This window comes from Pinus tabuliformis, chromosome 4_1 (assembly GCF_031772625.1).
Source record: "Pinus tabuliformis cultivar Carrire ecotype Pingquan chromosome 4_1, CPIR1, whole genome shotgun sequence".
Taxonomy (NCBI): Eukaryota; Viridiplantae; Streptophyta; class Pinopsida; order Pinales; family Pinaceae; genus Pinus; species Pinus tabuliformis.
In genome coordinates this window covers 88,667,233-88,689,324 of record NC_142303.1, presented here as the reverse complement: position 1 = coordinate 88,689,324, position 22,092 = coordinate 88,667,233, and the positions used below count along the sequence as shown (strand labels likewise).

Genomic DNA, 22,092 nt, shown 5'->3' with positions numbered 1-22,092 from the left:
TAAGTCTGCTCTGACACTCTTCAATGCTCATCTGATACACTTTAATGCTTGAACTGATACTCTTTGACTTGTTTTGATGCTCTTTAATGCTGAGATGACCCCTGTTCACCGCTTTTCCTTTGGCCTTTTATGTTTCTGAAGGTCGGCTGGCTAGGGTAACGAAATATCCCTGTATATCTCTGTTTCTTTCTTTCTGTGAGCTCGGAAGCCCCTCGGTTTGCTTTTAACTATGTTTGAGGAGGAAGAAGCCGTAAGATGGTGGGTCGGGAAAGTGTACAAGCTCGTTGATGGAGCCTTTTCTAGTCTGAAGGCGGTCTGAAACTAACATATTTGATTACGATCAATTTCATACCTGGACCGTGCGTGGCACTATATGCAGAAAAACATAACAAAATGACCCTTTTTCCCTTTTATTGAACAAAAATGAATTTTGGCAGGAATTTATGACTTGAAGGACAGATGACGTCAGCGGTGGTACAGGATAAATGATGTGGCAGGTGATGTGGCAAGATGATGTCAGCAAAGGACAGCTGACGTCAGCGGATGGGGGGGGGGGGGGTGGTAAGCGGTTTTGCCCACACCGCTTTTGGGGCTGGGCAGTATCGGGCGGAGGGCGAGCGAGCATAGCGGGTGCATGACGCGTGGCAAAGGTACGGCGCCAAAACCACCATTTCCCCGGGAGTTAAAGCTCGGTAGTTGAGGGTGGTGCGAAATGATCGTAGGCCGTCAGATGAACAGGGGCAGATCGGACGGCGGGCGCTCATTGGAGATGGCGGAGGGTTAATGTGCGGGCCTGACACAATAAATTAAGGTTTTTAATTGTATCGAGGCGGATTTGATTGGTCTGCGGGGTTAGGTTATTAATTAACCTAGGCGGTTAATTAACTCCTTATGAGCACGGCGGAAGGTTCTTAATAAGCTCTAGATGAACTTATCAATCTACATTCGTATAGTGACTATGATTATAACTAACCAGGGGCGGGAATATTAAAATATCGGGGTTTTTGTTATATATACATAATACGGGATGGGGTAATAATGACTTTGCATGGGATTTATATAATAAAGTCAGAGTTAATATGAAAAATGATTTTGAGTGCTAAGCCAATGTTCACAAGTCACATTAAAACTTAGGTTTTTTGGAGTGAAAAGGGGTTTATGAAATGAGATGAGTGATATTAAGCAGATCTTAATATTTGAGGGGGAATTAGTAAATGATTTGGGGAAGAAACATGAAGGGAAGTTAGTTATGAATCTGCCTCGCTTGAGCTGCTCCAAGAGTAATGTCTGCCATAGCACTTGTGATAGAGGTTAGATTAACACTTTGAGAGACATCTATCACAAGTCTCGGTCTGCAACACTATGTACCTACCCAGCCTACTTTACCTAACATTTTTTCTTCTCTCTTTTTAGGTGCACTTAGACTAGAAAACCCTCATCAACTTTTCTTTTCTTTGCATGGTAAGCCTACCTAAGTCTGCCCTTATTTCATCCAAGGGCTCAGATTAAACTGTTGAGCTCCTTTGTTTCTCTACCTATCTGCTTATCTACCAAGATTAAACAGTTTGGTCAAATTTTATTCTCTATCTCTAAAACAAGAAATTCAAACAAGAACTAGCCAAGATTAAGTTGTTTGGCCATTCATCAGTTGTGGCAAAAGTTCAACAAACTGCACACAATGCTTTATTTATAGAAAATGGAAAAGTAGTGGCTTTTTGGACTTGCACACTTTCCTGGTTTGTTTTTGTTTGGGGTTCATTTCTTTCACTTTTTTGACCATTATATTCTTTTTACCCTTTGATTTTTCTTTTAGGGCATACCCTCTTTACATTTTTTAAACTTTTTATTTTATTTTATTTTTTGATAATATGGAAAACCTTTGCAACAAGGAAAGGGATGAACATATTACAGAGCTCAATCAGTCAATCATGAAATATGACACCTATTGGTATAGGAGTATAACACGACCAACCTAGGTTTATATTTATCTATAGATCTGTCTGCTTTAAACTTTAATTTGTATAGCCATCTGCACCCTATGGGTTGTTTGCCTTCAGGAAGCTGAACTAAATCCCATGTATTATTTTTAATGATAGATTAATATTCCTCTTGCATTTCTTCCCTCCATTCATTACTTTTACTAGCTTCATTAAAATTAGAATGTTCAGCAGTGTTCAACATACCAGTAATGAGTGCATGATCCCTGTATCTGGTTGGCAATTGTATCTGCCTGCTTGATCTTCTGAGTGGTGGAGTGGCTTCAAACCTTTTCTGATCTCCCCTCTGCGGACTAGTTTCAAACCTGATTTGATCAGCCACTTCTTCATTCTCTTGTTGCTGGTGTTGCCGTTGTTTTTGTTGTTGCTCACTGACCCCTGTTTCATCACCTTCTTCTAACAGTAAGGGAATATGACATTCTTCATCACTACGAATAGGGTTCCCATCATCTACATGTTCATGAAATCCTGCATCTCTGCTTGCAAACACCTTGTGATTCGAAGGATTAAACAACTTATAAGCCTTCAATTCAATGCAGTATCCAACAAAAGTACACTTAATGTCTTCTGAATCTAACTTCTTCCTATCTTCTTTCGGGACATGAGCAAAAGCCTTACATCCAAAGACTCTAAGATGACTTACTGAAGGCTTGAACCCAAAAAATGCTTCAAAAAGAGTTTTATAATCCAAACACTTAGTAGGACTCCTATTCTTAAGATACACTATAGTGTTTACAGCTTCTACCAAAAAACCATTGGTCAGATTCTTACCTTTCAACATACTACAGGCACACTCCACGAGGGTTCTATTTTTCCTTTCCGCAACCCTGTTTTGCTGAGGACTGTAAAGTGTTGTGAATTGTTGTTGTATTTCGTGTTCTTTGCAGTATTTGATGAAGTCACCCTTCTTGAATTCTCCACCTTGGTCTAAGCGAAGAATTTTGATGAACTTTCTTGTTTGCTTCTCAATCATACTTTTGAATTGCTTGAAGTATTCAAAAGCATGACTTTTCTGCCTAAGGAAATACACCCAGGTGAACTTTGTACATTCATCAACAAAAATAAGAAAATAGTAGGCCCCTTCTAACGACCTTATATGCATTGGCCCACATAGATCAATGTGTACAAGTTCAAGTATATCCCTTTGCTTCCTATCAACAATAGCAGGAAATTCATCTCTATGTAATTTACCAGGGGCACATGCTTCACAGTCAACATGCATACTCTTCAAAACAGGAAGACCATTCACCATACCTTTTTTCTTAAGAAATAGTAGGTCACTGAATTTTATATGCCCAAATCTCTGATGCCAGAGATTCTCTGCAGACATGGCTGATGATGCCAACGCTTGATGTGACGAACTTCTAACATCCATTTTATACAATCCTCCTATACGTACACATGTTGCAATGGACTTCATCCGATCCGGCATGTCTTTAATTACACAATGAGATTTAAAGAACTCTACCTTAAGATCCTGATTTGTTATTCTAGATATAGAAATCAGGTTCTTTTTAATCCTGGGTATATACATAACATCATGAATATGCCTAATGTTTCCATCAGGTAGTATGATAGGGACATCACCATATCCCTTGATTTCATACCCTGTATCGTCTCCAAGGTAGACCTTTGTACCAGTGTTGGATTCTCTAAAAATTTTAAACCATTGCCTCTTACCTGTCATATGGGAGGAGGCTCCTGAGTCCACGAACCAGATTTCTGCTTCATCCTCCTTAATTGACAGCGCATAATCAAATACGAACAATCTGATATTCAAATTTTGATCTGCATCAGCAAGATGGCCTGCATGATTCTTATGTCTCTGTTGACCTTCATCAAACTTCTTCTTTCGACAATGTTTAGCCATATGATCAAATTTACAGCAATAAAAACATTTTGGTCCTGAATCACTTCTGTTTGGAGATATACCTTGAGATGGAGGTGGCTTTCTTTGTGGGGTTCCTCCGCTTTTGTGTGCTACATTTGTCTTTCCTCTAAAGGACTTCTTCTTTGCCATTAGGGAAAGATCTGAGCTCTGGGGTTTCAGGTTCATTCGCCTTTCCTCCTACATTAGGATCCCTGTCAATTCTTTGAACTTGGGGACTTTTTCTCTCGCATTCAACCCAGTGATGAGCATCTGATATTCATTAGTCATACCATTCATGGTAATCGTGACCAAATCAGTGTCTGATACTATTTCGCCAATGTCACCTAGCTTTGTCTTAAGCTCCTTAATACAAGAGATGAATGTTGCTACTGATTCATTCTCCTCCATTTTAATGGATAGAATCTTGCTCTTTAGAAATAGTAGGCGATTTGTGTTCTTGATCTCGTACAAATCTTTGAGATTTGTCCAAATGTCTATTGCAGCTTTACAATCTCGAATGTGAGGAATAATGCAATCTTTCATAGACAATTCGAGCAACACATTTGCCTTGTTCTCCCTATTTTCCCAATCTTGGATTTTTGCTATTGTTCCACCTGTAGCTAGGCTTGCCTTCAACTCATCACCGTTTGTGATCATCCATGTGTTTTTCCCCTCCAACAGGGTCTGCAACTTAAATTTCCAATTGGAATAATTGGAACCGTCGAGCTTATTGCTCTTGTTCAGATAGGCCTCTGCCATCTGATTGTTCATCTTAACACAAAAAATGACCTCCAGCAAACCAGATCTATCCCAGATCCGAAGATTCAATTTTTAAAAAAATTGCCCCAATTCAAAAACCTTCAATTACAAAAGAACCCCTTTGTTTTTTTAAAACAAAAACAAAAAAACATCCCTTTTAAAAAAAACCCTCTTCCCTTTTTGAATGTATGTGCCCATGAATTTTTAAACAAAAAAATTATTGAAACCCCAAATTTTTTTAAAGGAAAACAATAATGAGAGCCTTACACAGCCTCCCAACACCACCGTTTTTCGGCCTCAAAGGTTTAACTTCTAATTAGGCAATTGTGGGTTCGTGCCTGTAAATGGCCACCCTCGGCCTCACATGTGGAGCAACACGCAACATGCACCTGGAGCAGCACCATGCACCTAGAGCAGCACCATGTAGCCAACACATAACACCATGCTTCCCTTGCACCTCACACCACGCTTCCACTGTGACACAACACGACTCCTCTCCGATTTTGTGAGTAGGGCAGGGGATTTGGGTTTGTGTCCTCTACTTGGAGAAACACCCTCAGCCTCCACCGATCGACAGCACCCTCGACGGCTCTCTTTTGCACGATTCATGACCGAATGCAGTCTCAATGCTTTTCTTGACAAAGCAAAACGCCTCTCAGGCCTTCTCTCTCCTTCAACATTGTCAATGAGCAACAACAGAATAGATCTCCTCCTTAGTTGATAGCGCAAACAATGTTGCTACCTACGGATCCTCTGTTTGCTGGTTTCTCCAACCACAATAACGATCCCAACTGGAACCACGTTATGAAGTTCACTCTCAACGAGGCCGTCTTACAGCAGGACCGCCTGCTTCTCGAGATCGCAGTCTAAGTCGACGCTTCGTTCTGCGACAAAGAGATCGGCCACATTACCATCCCCTTGAATGCGTTTCTCAACCCTATAACCACTTCAGCGTAGTTCGTTAGCTACCCGAAAATGCCGAGGTCAAGCAGCAACGCGGTCAATGAGATCTGCTCTGCATGAATGACCTATCAATTTTGTTTTCACAGAGATTGTCCACCAAATCAGATGCCTAGGATATTAAGTGCAGGATCTTCGCTCGCACACGGTGGTCACCATCCACGATCAAACTACAATGAACAGAGATCATCGCGATCTTCACTCTCAAATACGTGATTTTTGGGAGTGATGGACAGATTTGCTCTAAGGAAAGCAACATCCATCGCCCTTTTCCCCTTTGAATCCGCGATGGTCAGTGCTCTCTTTCCTTCAGAAGGAGTGATGATTACCATGAATTAAATTAAAAAAGGAAATTGTGCTGCTTCTCAGCCTTCTCACCATGCCAGCGTTCTTCACACCAGTTCCCCACTCAGGGATTTGCAGACCCTCTCAAACCTGCAGCTTTGATACCATGTTAACAAACTGAAGAATCAATTTTATTGATGAATTGGATAACTCATAGGTGAGGAGCTCCACCTGGATACTGCCTCTAGCAGAACGCTCTACAACGAATCATCATACAATAAAAAATATATATAGTGTTCACACATCTAGGGAAGTTAGAACAACTGCCTAAAAAGTAGGAACTAATTCCTAATCTAAGGCTCTAGTGAACTGAATCTCTGGAGATTTACATATTCTCCATTATCTTCAACAAAATAATCATAATAATTTGGAAATTTACTAATACTTACGGGTTTTGATGTAATGAAAACCTCAATATTCATTCACCTCTCTTTTCTAATTAAATTTATTGTTATTTTTTAAACATAATGCTAACTTAAATCACAGGTTATATATGTATATAATACTTTCAAATTTTGATATTATGAAAACCTCAACATTCATTCACCTCTCTCACCTCTCTCTTCTGAATATAATTCGATTTATTGCTATTTTTAAACATAATGCTAACTTAAATCACAACTTTTATATATATATATATATATATGGCTCCTGAGCTCTCTAGGCAAATGGATACATTAAAAGTAACGTTCTAAAGAAATGTTGGCATAAAGACATTTCCTTACTTAGGTCTATGTTATCTGCGACCATATAAATTATATATTAAAGGATAAATAAAAACTTTTCAAACATCAGGATCCACATGGAAAGTTATAAAATGTTTAATCTGGCCAATTCATTTCATCAAGCTTGCCATTATTTCCATTGAAAATTTAAACGTCCTTGCATCAAACTTGCCAAACGTAAAGATCACATGGATTAAGCCATAAGTATTCAAAACTAAATATGAATATACGCATGGAAATACCAAAACTATAAGATTAAATATAATTTAAGTTAAATCCAAACTATTCAAAAGTAAAATATTCAAACCTAATTAAAAACTATCGAAAATTAACTATGGCTCTTGTCTAAACTGGTTATTAAAGATGTTTCAGCATTTATTAGAATGGTTCTAGATCTTAAAATGGATCTGGTTTAAAACAGTTTTTTAACATGATTAAAATGTTCTAGCTTAAACATTATTTTAGTAATTGACATATAAGAGTATAAACACTATTAAAATTACAAATAGATTTTCATTTCAACATGGAAATTGCAATGTTATGAACAAAAATCAGGCAATGGAAATTTTATAATAATTGTTATCACCCCAAGAAACTCTCCTAGGTTGTATCTCGGAGATGCTCGGGAACATTACAAACTCAACAAAATGTTGGAAATGGATGAATGGAATGAATGATGCTTGTCCAAGCCAGATAACCACTTCTACTATGCTTAACTCTAGACATGGGTGAACACCCCCAGACTACAAAGCTTTAGACCACCAATTACTCACAGTTGGAGGATTAGGTGAACATGGAGAATGCTGACCACACCAGCAGATGCACAAGACCATGTGATGGTCGGCTGCAACCAGTAAAGAGGCCTGCAAATCTATTTCCTAATGCACAGACAAGATGACAGCTCTCTAGCATTAAGTAAACAGAAACCGGCATAACACATTCAATGATACATACTAGACTTCAACACAGAGGTGGGATGATAGCCCTTCTAATGCTAAATATCAAGAGCACGTGAATAAATGCATAACAGGCATAGCCTAGAACAGAGTAGAAATGGAAAGTGCGCAATTAACAACAAAAGAAGCTTGTATTAGCTGAAAATAAAGACCAGACGCTGCAAGTATCAAAGTAGTTACAGTCTCCAGAAGTTGAACCTTACATAAAAACAACAACATCAACCCATTTCCCAGATTACATATGTTTTCTGGGTATATATAGAGTTTCTTTACAAAGATATTATGTTGTTCTATGTGTGGAGGGGTCATAATGGACCACCAACCGCTTTAACTCTCTGATGGAGTCTCTGCTACAATCTGCTTGCTTTAATGAATGAATTTGACATTCTCTGGTGCTCTGTTGTCCTTCTCGAGCAGGTGGAGTGTTGTATGAAAGAAGCCCCATAACTGATAAATGCTCTGATCTGCTCGAGGATGGTCCTTCTCGTTCTCGGCCATTCTATTTCTTGAATGTAGTGGTTGGAGATGAAATGCACCGGGTACTAACACTGGCCCCCTCTGTCCTTCGGAAGCATGATACAGGTCGAGGACACGAAGACTACATGGCGGACAAATGAGCACGACGGGAACAGATATCAGCCGCTGGATCAAGAGAATGGACGGCAGCGATCTCTTGGCAAGAGGAATCGGACGGAAGCGGGAGCAAACAAACGTGAGCCGTTGGATCTTGTCGAGACTGATCGGACAGCGGAGGAGCGATCGCAATATCGCATCGGCAGAAGTCAGGGGCGTAGCCTTTATACACATGCGATTTGCGATAGCGATTAGATCGCATCGCAATATCGCATCGGCGGAAGTCACGGGGGGAGCCTTTATACATATGCGATTTGCGATAGCGATTAGAACCGGACCCGATAAAGGAATTAGCTATTTTTTTAAGACTGATAAAGGGAGACAGGTGGGCATGTTATTTGCGGTGGGGACCGTTGGATCAGAATGATCAACGACTGCTATCGAAGGATGACGACGGGTTACGGAAGCGTGAGGTTTTAAGAACAGAGGTTTATGCCGGGTATGAAGGAAAAAGTGGAGGTAGCAGGGTGAAAGGGAGTAAGCGAGGTGAAGGAGAAGGAGGACGATAACCGGTGCAGACCTCTTCTAGGAAAGAAACCAAGGACCAAGCTTACTTCCACTCCTTGAAAATCAGAAACATGTAGCAGAGCTAACACTGGCTCCTTCTAGGGATGAGATCCTCCCTGTGAGGTCTCAGGAACTGCATACCAATGCCTTCATAAAAAACAAGCTTAAAAACATTGCCTAATATTCCATTGGGCATGGAGTCTAATTAAGTCTACGCTAAAACCTGTAAAAGAACATGCTTACAATCATTAAGGCTCAAAAACCTTAAACAACGTAATTCTTCAAAAACTGGCCATCTACTGGACCATCAAAACTGTTTCTCCTCCTCTCGGCCGGCCTATCAGCCGGCTCATCAAAGATCTGCAAAATTGGGTTGATTTGATCCTCTACCTCAAAGAGTTTAGAGCATTTGATCTTATCAGGTAGAGATAGTTTATACTTCAACCCCTCTTTGTGTGTTCTCATCTGGACTGTATGGGATGCTATCTTTGGACTAAGATCCAAATGGGAACTAAATGAATAAGGAGCTTTATGAATCTCTGCAGCTGATTCTTCACTAGCAGTCCTAGGTCGTATATCTTCAAATTGTATATTCTCAACTATAACCTTCTCTTGCAGAGATTCATAAGACTTCTTGGGCTTACCTTATCCTGATGCTCCTTTCTGCGATGTTTTCTTCGATTTAACAATCTTCTCAGGGTCAGGCACTGGGTCAGCTGGTGATTTCTGAGGATTTCTTCGAGTATGCCTCACAAACTGAGCCAGGACTGTAATGTGGAGTCGCCAAAGGTTGGTATTCCTCCAGTAGAGTCGCTCGATAGATGATTACAACCATAAATGTGTCCAGACCTTGTCTATCATCAAAGTTTGGAACTTTGTCGTCTCCTAGGGAAGCTGAGCTTCAATCTCCTCTCCCCGGCAATGGCACCAATTAATGTAATCACCCCAAGAAACTCTCCTAGGTTGTATCTTGGAGATGCTCAGGAACATTACAAACTCAAAAAAATGTTGGAAATGGATGAATGGAAGGAATGATGTTTGTCCAAGCTAGATAACCACTTCTACTATGCTTAACTCCAGACATGGGTGAACACCCCCAGACTACAAGGCTTTAGACCAACAATTACTCATAGTTGGAGGATTAGGTGAACATGGAGAATACTGACCACACCAGCAGATGCACAAGACCATGTGATGGCCGGCTACAACCAGTAAAGAGGCCTGCAAATCTATTTCCTAATGCACAGACAGGATGATAGCTTTCTGGCATTAAGTAAACAGAAACCTGCATAACAAATTCAATGATACATACTAGAGTTCAACACAGAGGTGGGATGACAACCCCTCTAATGCTAAATATCAAGAGCACATGAACAAATGCATAACAGGCACAGCCTAGAACAGAGTAGAAATGGAAAATGCGCAATTAATAGCAAAAGAAGCTTGTATTAGCTGAAAATGAAGACCAGATGCTGCAAATATCAAAGTAGTTACAGTCTCCAGAAGTTGAACCTTACATAAAAACAACAACCATCAACCCATTTCCCAGATTACATCTGTTTTATGGGTATATATAGAGTTTCTTTACAAAGATATTATGTTGTTCTATTCGTGGAGGGGTCATAATGGAGCCTTTATACATATGAAATTTGCGATAGCGATTAGAACTGGACCCGATAAAGGAATTAGCTGTTTTTTTAAGACTGATAAAGGGAGACAAGTGGGCATGTTATTTGCAGTGGGGACCGTTGGATTGGAACGAGCAACGTCTGCTATCGAAGGACGACGACAGGTTATGGAAGTGTGGGGTTTTAAGAACAGAGGTTTATGATGGGTATGAAGGAAAAAGCGGAGGCAACAGGGTGAATGGGAGTAAGCAAGGTGAAGGAGAAGGATGACGATAACCGGTGCAGACCTCTTTTGAGCAAGAAACCAAGGACCAAGCTTACTTCCACTCCTTGAACATCAGCAACATGTAACAGAGCTAACAATAGTTGTACAAATGAAAAATTTGTGAACAAAAACCATAATTTGATAAATTGCGATGTTAAAAACCCATCATATTGTAACCCCTTAATCTGGGCACATCGAACACAAAATCCAAATTGAGCGCATCAACCTTGGGCACATTGAACCTGCGCACAATGAAATGAAACCTGCGTAACTCATCATACTGTAACTCATGCACCCAGGCACATTGAAACACAAAATCGAACCTATGGCATAATTAAATCAAACTTTTTTTCAGTACGAAAAAAGCATGATTATATATTAATAGTTCAAAAATCAGGAAATTACAATGCAATTCAAATGTTCCACATCATTACAATTCTATTTGGAGATGCCATTTCAGCATTTTGTCCAAGTATTTCCATATACAAAACATAAAAAGAGATATAACAGTCCATAGACCACGTACATATCCAGAATTATAAACATGCATGACACAGTTGTATGCAATTCAAAACCATAGAAGAAAATAGTATGCATTCGGCATGTCATCTGCTTCTTCTAGCCGGCTGTACAATGTTGAAATAACAACATGTCCATCCCTCCGGATGATTGAAAGCTAAAACAATTATAAGACTAGTAGAGTTACAAAAAATTATACAAAAAAAGAGGGGATGAAGAAACTTAGCCAGGGAATGGGAAGTCTCCTATATCTATGACTTTCTGATTCAGGATAATTTCTAAGTGCATTTTTCCAGAGTTACCATTTAAGCCCCTCTTCGATAGTTCATCTGCATCCATATTCTGTTCTCTACCAACATGCCTGATAGTGGAGTTGTTGTGTTGTTTCCATAGTAGTTCAATTCTCCTCAGCCAACCATGTAATAATGGGTTTGTGATGTTTGCATTGCCCATTATTTGATCAATTATAATTTTTGAATCCCCATGGATATGTATGAGAGGGATATCAAAGAAATTAGTGAACCATAGGATGTAGTATACCTTGGGGGGATAGTATGGGGTACAGAGGGAGGTACCCAAGGGAATCATGTAATAATGGGATGGGTCATAGTTATAAGATAAGCCCGTAGTATTGGATATATGGTATTGAGAGAACCATGGTAATAACCTATGGTATTGTATGTATGAATCATATATAGAGGCTAGAGACTCCCCATTGAGAGATGTCAAGGAATATTGTATGGACAAACATATGGTTTGTGGAGTGTTCTTCTTCCTTAAGGAGTGATTGTATGGTGTTGCCCTACCTTAAGGGTTTTGATCAATAAAGAAGCATTTCTATATTTTGTGTTTGTAATTCTCTTGAGATTATTTATGGTTATTGGGTTTATTTCCATTTTTATATATTTCCAGGTCAGATCTATTACAAGTGGTATTGGAACACTTTCTTGAGAAAAGAAGATTTTTTTTTTTGCACGAATTTTTGGAGCGGCGAGTTTGCAGATCAGATCTGTAAGTTTGAGTGCAAAATTTGCAAAATATGATTGCAGATCTGGATTCTTTGCAAAAAAATACCCAATTTCAAAAAACAAATCGGAGTCCAGATAAGGGAGATATCGTTGATTTAAAAATCCGCTGCGTTGCAAAAACATTTTTGACAAAAATTCGTGAACGATGGATCTCCAGTTAATTTTTGTCGTTTTTGTGGGGAATTTTGAGAAACAAATTGCATATTTTAGATCCTCTTGAAAAATTATCCAATTTCAAAAAAACAATTGGTCGAATTGGAGTCTGGATGCGGGAGATATCACTGATTTAAAATCAGCTCTTTTTTTCAGAATTTTTTGTGACGATAGGACAGTTGCAGCGCGAATCTGAAATTCCAGTGCCTAGATCAAGATTTCTATCACATGAGAAGATGTAGAATAGTCGTTCCATTTCTGAAAACAGATCATAATAAGGATTCTGAGCAATATTAACTGAACTGTGGCTATTTTAAATTTTCGCCTGATTTTTTTTTCAAAACCCTCTTCATGGCTTCTAGCAAGAAATATTTTACAAGGAAAGATAATGGTCCTACTATTGAAAAATTCATAGAAATAGAAAAGTCATTATGGCCAAAACATTGGAAATGTTTACTATTGCTTAGTATGAAAGAAGAGACTGTCATATGGTGGAACTCACTTGACACCAAGCAGTGGTCCAAACTTTCGAATGAAGAATTTGAAAAACTCCTTTTGGACAAATGGTCTCATGCTAGAAAATAGGGGAATGAGACATGTAACGGGTTATTTTCTAATGGTATATCCTTATTACAGGTTCATGGATATATTCAGAAGGAGAAGATCATTGTATCTATAAATCCTAGTTGCAAACAAAATCTTATAAATGTCAATTTGGCAAAAAAATTGCAAATTCCAGCAAAACACATGGAAAACACACAGGTTGATAATGCAGATGTTCAAGTTTATAAAAATTTGAAGATTTCTATGGATAAGTATGTATTGCATTCTGATTTTTATGCTTCAGATATGGATAATCTGGATGTTGTTTTGGGATACCCTTGGATGGAATCTGTTGGTACTATCAATATTAATGTGCAGAAGAAATTCCTTAAGCTCTGGTATAAAAAGAAGAAAATTACATTACAGGATATTTTCATCAATAAACGGGTAGAGTCCAAGGAGACTGAAGCAGAAGATGTTCCAGGGTCTGAGACATCAGATGAGGAATCTGTGGTTGAAGTAATACTGGAAGATAAGAAACATGTAGTATACCTAGGGGGGATAGTATTGGGTACAGAGGGAGGTACCCAAGGGAATAATGTAATAATGGGATGGGCCATAGTTATAAGGTAAGCCCGTGGTATTGGATATATGGTATTGAGAGAACCATGGTAATGACCCATGGGATTGTATGTATGAATCATATATAGAGGATAGAGACTCCCCATTGAGAGATGTCAAAGAATATTGTATTGGAAAGCATATGGCTTGTGGAGTGTTCTCCTTCCTTAAGGAGTGATTGTATGGTGTTGCCCTACCATAAGGGTTTTGATATTAATAAAGATCTGAAGTTTATCTATTTCTCTCTTGTTACTCTTGGTCTATTTGAAGGAGAACACTCCACAAGCCATATGCTTGCCAATACAGTATTCTTTGACATCTCTCAATGGGGAGTCTCTAGCCTCTATATATGATTCATACATACAATACCATGGGTCATTACCATGGTTCTCTCAATACCATATATCCAATACCACGGGCTTACCTTATAACTATGGCCCATCCCATTATTACATTATTCCCTTGGGTACCTCCCTCTGTACCCCATACTATCCCCCCTAGGTATACTACATTTCACCCCCCTTAAACATGTTTCGTCCCCGAAACATAAGAAGAACACAAATAATAAGATCTACACAAAATAGGAGTCCACTGGTACCATGCACGTGCATCTAGGCATCCAAGAGAAAAGTGAACCCTCGATTTAGCTGGTGCCTCGCTCGCTTGAGATGGAAGTTGACCTTGACGACTCTTCTTTGTTGATGTGTTGTGGGTGGATCATCGCCCCTCTCTATCTCTCAATGGGGAGTCTCTAGCCTCTATATATGATTCATACATACAATACCATGGGTCATTACATGGTTCTCTCAATACCATATATCGAATACCACGGGCTTACCTTATAACTATGGTCCATTCCATTATTACATTATTCCCTTGGGTACCTCCCTCTATACCCCATACTATCCCCCCTAGGTATACTACAAAACAATAACAGATAACACAACATGTACTAGATACCAATCAGGCTCAATTAGGTGGTGAATTAAAGCAAGATACACCAATGGTTAAAACTTCAGCGTATCGCCACCCACATCACCCAGTGAGAAAACAACCAACATGATGGCAATGAATTAGCAACAAGGACAAAAACCTCTGCATGACAGATAGAGAGGGGTGACAATCCACCCACAACACATCAACACAAAAGAGCCGCCAGGGTCAACTTCCATCTCAAGCGAGCGAGGCACCAACTAGATTGAGGGTTCACATTTATCTTGGATGGCTAGATGCATGTGCATGGGACCAGTGGACTACTCTTTTGAGTAGACCGTATTATTTGTGTTCTTCTTATGTTTCGGGGACGAAACATGTTTAAGGGAGGTGGAATGTAGTATACCTAGGGGGGATAGTATGGGGTACAGAGGGAGGTACCCAAGAGAATAATGTAATAATGAGATTGGCCATAATTATAAGGTAAGCCCGTTGTATTGGATTTATGGTATTGAGAGAACCATGGTAATGACCCATGGTATTGTATGTATGAATCATATATAGAGGCTAAAGACTCCCCATTGAGAGATGTCAAAGAATAATGTATTGACAAGCATATCGCTTGTGGAGTGTTCTCCTTCCTTAAGGAGTGATTATATGGTGTTGCCCTACCTTAAGGGTTTTGTTATTAATAAAGATATGAAGTTTATCTATTTCTCTCTTGTTATTCTGGGTCTATTTGTATTTTTATATATTTCCAGGTCAGATCTATTACATAGGAGGCCCCATAAGGCCATTGATTTAGCCTTTCTGTTAGTGCCTCTACCTCCATGCCAGTATGTTCTATATGTCAATGCCTCTGAGATGGCAAGCCAAAAACCACAACCACATGTGTGCCGTTGAGCAGCACCATCAAAAAAACCCATAGGGTATTCCATCTAAAGTTCAGTCCTCTTGTAACGAGGTGCTTTGGAGCATATTTCATTTGATGTATGCAGTGTGTGGTTGATTAAAACACTTTCAATTATCTTATTGAAATCTCAAGTGTAATTCTAAAAGATGCAGATGTTTCTCCACTTCCATATTTCCCAAAATATGATAGCTGGAATGATTCTCCAGACAAAAGTTTGAGAGATCCACCACCGTAAACAATCCATAATGCATTCATGTTGAATATACGGAAAGCCAATATATAAAAAAAGTATTTTCCATACTTGTACTGTATGTTGACATGTGAGGAAAATATGATTGTTATTTTCCGATTCCTCTTTACAAATAGGACAGATGCCAAGTCCTTGCCATTGCCTCTTTTGCAAGTTTTCCCAAGTAAGATTCTTATTATGGAAAACCAACCAAGTAAAGAGGATGATTTTGTTTGGGATTTTAGTTTTCCAAAAGGAAAATAAAACATGTTTCTCACTCAGTTGTGCATCCACGGAACAGAGAGTGAGGTATATATCTGCAACTTTAATGTTATCATTCTTCATCTTCCCTGACCAGATTAACTTATCATGAATGCCAGCACGACATATCCCGAGTTGTTTCATCCTGGCTACAATCCGGTCCCATTCCAGGTCCCAATGTCCAGATAGACCCAATTCCTGTGCACTCTTCCAAACTGGGTATGGACCCCTCCATAGTGAAATGGCTTGACACCAGAAGTATATGCCTCTTCTATTTAGGGTATGTATAAGCTGCTCCAGGATCATATCCTCATTGCCAGCACCCAGAATGTGGTCGATGCCAATGAGAATGTTGTGGCCCGATCCAATGTTCCAAGCTAGGTGTTGTAGGAAGATCTTAGTGAATTTTTGGAAGCTGAGCCAGATAGCCAATCCATTTGTAACCCAATGGAACCCCTTCAGAACCAGTATATGAAATCATGGTTCTTTAAGTATTTTTGTCTGATGACCAGACTCCATGTTCCCATCCCAAAAATACCTCTCCATAGAGACTTGATTAATAATGCCCATCCAAAATGACGGAGGTCTAGAATTCCCCATCCCCCCATGACCTTTGGCAGAGTGATCTTGGACATCTTAGACAAGTGAAATTTCTTATGCTCATGACTACCACCCCATATAAAATTAGCCATAATACGGTTGAGACAGTGAATGATGGCAGCAGGAATATGGTAAAGATGGGCCCAGTATACCCCTAGTTGATTAAGGACTGCTTGTGAAAGGATGACACGACCCCCCAGGGACAAACATCTATATTCCCACCCAGAAATCTTCTTAAAATATCTATCTACAAGCCATAGCCAATCGGCATTCCTATATTTACAGGGTTTGATATGGTATCCCAAGTACTTCATACCATGACCCATCAACTCGGCTTCAATTCCAAACATATTTTTATATATGCAATGATGTCCAAATCACAATTTCCATGATAAATAATAGATTTGTGTGCATTCATATACAAACCAGTAGCATTAGAAAATTTCCTAAAAATATGAAAAAGGCACAACCATGAAAAACGATTCAACATACCCATGATGAGCACGTCATCTACAAAGAAACCATGTGATATGTTGATGTTGTTGCCCATATGCAAAGCCTGGAAATGATCTCGTTCCACTGCTTTTGAAATGTGCAGGCTCAAGTCATCCATAGCCAGGATAAATAACAACAGCGACAAAGGGGAATCCTGTCTTAGTCTGCGCCCCGCCCAGAAGAATTTTGTAGGGTATCCGTTTATAATCACATAATAATAAACATTAATCATGCATGCCATAATCCATTCAACACATTTGGGATGTAAGCCTATTTTGAATAGGACCAGCCTGAGGTAACCCCAATCCAGGTAGTCGAAAGCCTTCTTCAAATCTACTTGCATGATGGCAGCATTGAGGTTTTTTGTATGAATCAAATGCATGCATTCTTGTGTATTTTCAATAGCGTCATGGATTTGTCTTCCTTGTAGAAATCCATGTTACTCATGAGATATATGACGCGATAGAGTACTCCGCATACGCCCAGCAATGGTTTTTAAGATAACTTTGTAGATAAGGTTGCACAGCGAGATTGGCCTGTAGTCCTCAAAACAGGCAGGAGGATTGCGCTTCAGGATAAGGGCAATATATGTAGACTTAATACGATGGTGTACATTCCCAGTTAGTCTAGACTCCTCCACCATTTACAGTAGTTCATTTTTGAAAAGATCAAAGAAATGCATGAACAACTCCAGAGTCCACCCATCCGGCCCTGGGATTTTATCACCATTGAATGATTTAAGGACACTAAGTAATTCCTCCTCAGTGATGTTTTTTTACAGTGCATCATTTGAATCTTGGTCAAACATAGTCGGGTAGTGCTCAATCCCCCATATGAGATCTTCGGCAATAATGTTTTCGTTGTGCTCATATGCCACTTTAAAATGTGAGGTTACAACTTTGGAGATTTCCTCCTGTGGTTGGATATGGTTTCCCTCAACATCATGAATCCCCCATATAGAATTTGCTTTACACCTATGGTTTGCATAATGATGGAAAAAATTAGTATTTATGTCTCCCTCTTTAATCCAGATAGCCTGGCTCTTAAGGCGCCAAGTGGCTTCTTCAAAATCTAAGAGTCTTTTCCTTTTTAATTCCAACTCTAGAATGTGAGAATGGGTAGCATCTGGAAGATTATTCGTGGCCATCAACGGGAGGAGGAGGTCCAACTCACATTGAATATCCTTAATCTCTTTTTTCATGGACTGATTTTTCCTCTTCTGCCAGTTTTTCACTTCCTCACAGAGAGTCTCTAGTTTGTCTAGTATCTGATCCATAGGGGAGGATCCAATATCCCCATCGCGGCGCCATGTATCCCTCACCATAGTGTTAAAATTCGGAGCATCTAGCTAGGTTCTGTTGAATTTAAATGGCATGCCCAGGTGCACCATCGACCTCTTCCAAACAAGTGTAATAGGTCTGTGATTTGATAAGAAATCCCTGATAATCTATGTCTGCATATCTCCTAGATTAGAAACCAACTATTCATGCATTAAAAAACAATCCAATCTCTTGGCGACATATGCCTCGCCTGCGCACCCATTTTCCCAAGTGGGATCCATTTCATCCGGGAAAATGTCCACAAAGTTGTGTGCTAGTAGAGCATCATGAAACATCCCCACCAAAGGGTCCATCCTTCTTGACCGTCCCCATACTTCTTCCAAAGAAATAGTATAGTATAAATCTCCAGCAATGATGAGGAAGGCCAACTCCATAATACCAAAAGAAAACAGATGGTCCCAGAAAATGGTCCTATCTCTGTAACGAGCATAGGCGTTCAAAATATGAATGCGGCTGCCCATTACACGGATATGTCCTTCAAGGAGGATGCCTGTGAAACATCTATAAGCTTTAAATCTGACCCATCTAGGGTCCCAAATAGCCAATAAACCACCAGAGAGACCCATAAGATCTACACAAAATAGGAGTCCACTGGTACCATGCACGTGCATCTAGGCATCCAAGAGAAAAGTGAACCCTCAATTTAGCTAGTGCATCGCTCGCTTGAGATGGAAGTTGACCTTGACGACTCTTCTTTGTTGATGTGTTGTGGGTGGATCATCGCCCCTCTCTATCTCTCAATGGGGAGTCTCTAGCCTCTATATATGATTCATACATACAATACCATGGGTCATTACATGGTTCTCTCAATACCATATATCGAATACCACGGGCTTACCTTATAACTATGGTCCATTCCATTATTACATTATTCCCTTGGGTACCTCCCTCTATACCCCATACTATCCCCCCTAGGTATACTACAAAACAATAACAGACGCCACAACATGTACCAGATACCAATCAGGCTCAATTAGGTGGTGAATTAAAGCAAGATACACCATTGGTTAAAACTTCAGCATATCACCACCCACATCACCCAGTGAGAAAACAACCAACATGATGGCAATGCATCAGCAACAAGGACAACAACCTCTGCATGACAGATAGAGAGGGGTGACAATCCACCCACAACACATCAACACAAAAGAGCCGCGAGGGTCAACTTTCATCTCAAGCGAGCGAGGCACCAACTAGATTGAAGGTTCACCTTTATCTTGGATGGCTAGATGCATGTGCATGGGACCAGTGGACTACTCTTTTGAGTAGACCGTATTATTTGTGTTCTTCTTATGTTTCGGGGACGAAACATGTTTAAGGGAGGTGGAATGTAGTATACCTAGGGGGGATAGTATGGGGTACAGAGGGAGGTACCCAAGAGAATAATGTAATAATGAGATGGGCCATAATTATAAGGTAAGCCCGTGGTATTGGATATATGGTATTGAGAGAACCATGGTAATGACCCATGGTATTGTATGTATGAATCATATATAGAGGCTAAAGACTCCCCATTAAGAGATGTCAAAGAATAATGTATTGAAAAGCATACCGCTTGTGGAGTGTTCTCCTTCCTTAAGGAGTATATGGTGTTGCCCTACCTTAAGGGTTTTGTTATTAATAAAGATATGAAGTTTATCTATTTCTCTCTTGTTATTCTGGGTCTATTTGTATTTTTATGTATTTCCAGGTCAGATCTATTACATAGGAGGCCCCATAAGACCATTGATTTAGCCTTTCGGTTAGTGCCTCTACCTCCATGCCAGTATGTTCTATATGTCAATGCCTCTGAGATGGCAAGCCAAAAACCACAACCACATGTGTGCCGTTGAGCAGCACCATCAAAAAAACCCATAGGGTATTCCATCTGAAGTTCAGTCCTCTTGTAACGAGGTGCTTTGGAGCATATTTCATTTGATGTATGCAGTGTGTGGTTGATTAAAACACTTTCAATTATCTTATAGAAATCTCCAGTGTAATTCTAAAAGATGCAGATGTTTCTCCACTTCCATATTTCCCAAAATATGATAGGTGGAATGATTCTCCAGACATAATTTTGAGAGCTCCACCACGTAAACAATCCATAATGCATTCATGTTGAATATACGGAAAACCAATATATAAAGAAAGTATTTTCCATACCTGAACTGTATGTTGACATGTGAGGAAAATATGATTGTTATTTTCCGATTCCTCTTTACAGATAGGACAGATGCCAAGTCCTTGCCATTGTCTCTTTTGCAAGTTTTCCCAAGTAAGATTTTTATTATGGAAAACCAACCAAGTAAAGAGGATGATTTTGTTTGGGATTTTAGTTTTCCAAAAGGCAAATAAAACATGTTTCTCACTCAGTTGTGCATCCACGGAACAGAGAGTGAGGTATATATCTGCAACTTTAATGTTATCATTCTTCATCTTCCCTGACCAGATTAACTTATCATGAATGCCAGCACGACATATCCCGAGTTGTTTCATCCCGGCTACAATCCAGTCCCAATGTCCAGATAGACCCAATTCCTGTGCACTCTTCCAAACTGGGTATGGACCCCTCCATAGTGAAATGGCTTGACACCAGAAGTATATGCCTCTTCTATTTAGGGTATGTATAAGTTGCTCCAGGATCATATCCTCATTGCCAGCACCCAGAATGTGGTCGATGCCAATGAGAATGTTGTGGCCCGATCCAATGTTCCAAGCTAGGTGTTGTAGGAAGATCTTAGTGACTTTTTGGAAGCTGAGCCAGATAGCCAATCCATTTGTAACCCCAATGGAACCCCTTCAGAACCAGTATATGAAATCATGGTTCTTTAAGTATTTTTTTCTGATGACCAGACTCCATGTTCCTATCCCAAAAATACCTCTCCATAGAGACTTGATTAATAATGCCCATCCAAAATGACGGAGGTCTAGAATTCCCCATCCCCCCATGACCTTTGGCAGAGTGATCTTGGACATCTTAGACAAGTGAAATTTCTTATGCTCATGACTACCACCCCATATAAAATTAGCCATAATACGGTTGAGACAGTGAATGATGGCAGCAGGAATATGGTAAAGATGGGCCTAGTATACCCCTAGTTGATTAAGGACTGCTTGTGAAAGGATGACACGACCCCCCAGGGACAAACATCTATATTCCCACCCAGAAATCTTCTTAAAATATCTATCTACAAGCCATAGCCAATCGGCATTCCTATATTTACAGGGTTTGATATGGTATCCCAAGTACTTCATACCATGACCCATCAACTCGGCTTCAATTCCAAACATATTTTTATATATGCAATGATGTCCAAATCACAATTTCCATGATAAATAATAGATTTGTGTGCATTCATATACAAACCAGTAGCATTAGAAAATATCCTAAAAATATGAAAAAGGCACAACCATAAAAAACGATTCAACATACCCATGATGAGCACATCATCTACAAAGAAACCATGTGATATGTTGATGTTGTTGCCCATATGCAAAGCCTGGAAATGATCTCGTTCCACTGCTTTTGAAATGTGCAGGCTCAAGTCATCCATACCCAAGATAAATAATAACGGCGACAAAGGGAAATCCTGTCTTAGTCTGCGCCCCGCCTAGAAGAATTTCTGTAGGGTATCCGTTTATAATCACATAATAATAAATATTAATCATGCATGCCATAATCCATTCAACACATTTGGGATGTAAGCCTATTTTGAATAGGACTAGCCTGAGGTAACCCCAATCCAGGTAGTCGAAAGCCTTCTTCAAATCTACTTGCATGATGGCAGCATTGAGGTTTTTTGTATGAATCAAATGCATGCATTCTTGTGCAT

The 22,092-nt window shown here is 39.6% G+C and overlaps 1 protein-coding gene across 1 annotated transcript; it reads right to left on the bottom strand.

Annotated features, from left to right (window-relative positions):
* Positions 1 to 4,065: 4,065 nt before the first annotated feature.
* LOC149174326 (uncharacterized) lies at positions 4,066 to 4,638 on the bottom strand. The gene has a single exon (XM_089420804.1). The coding sequence runs from the start codon at positions 4,636 to 4,638 to the stop codon at positions 4,066 to 4,068; it is 573 nt and encodes a 190-aa protein (XP_089276930.1).
* Between the last annotated feature and the right edge of the window lie 17,454 nt (positions 4,639 to 22,092).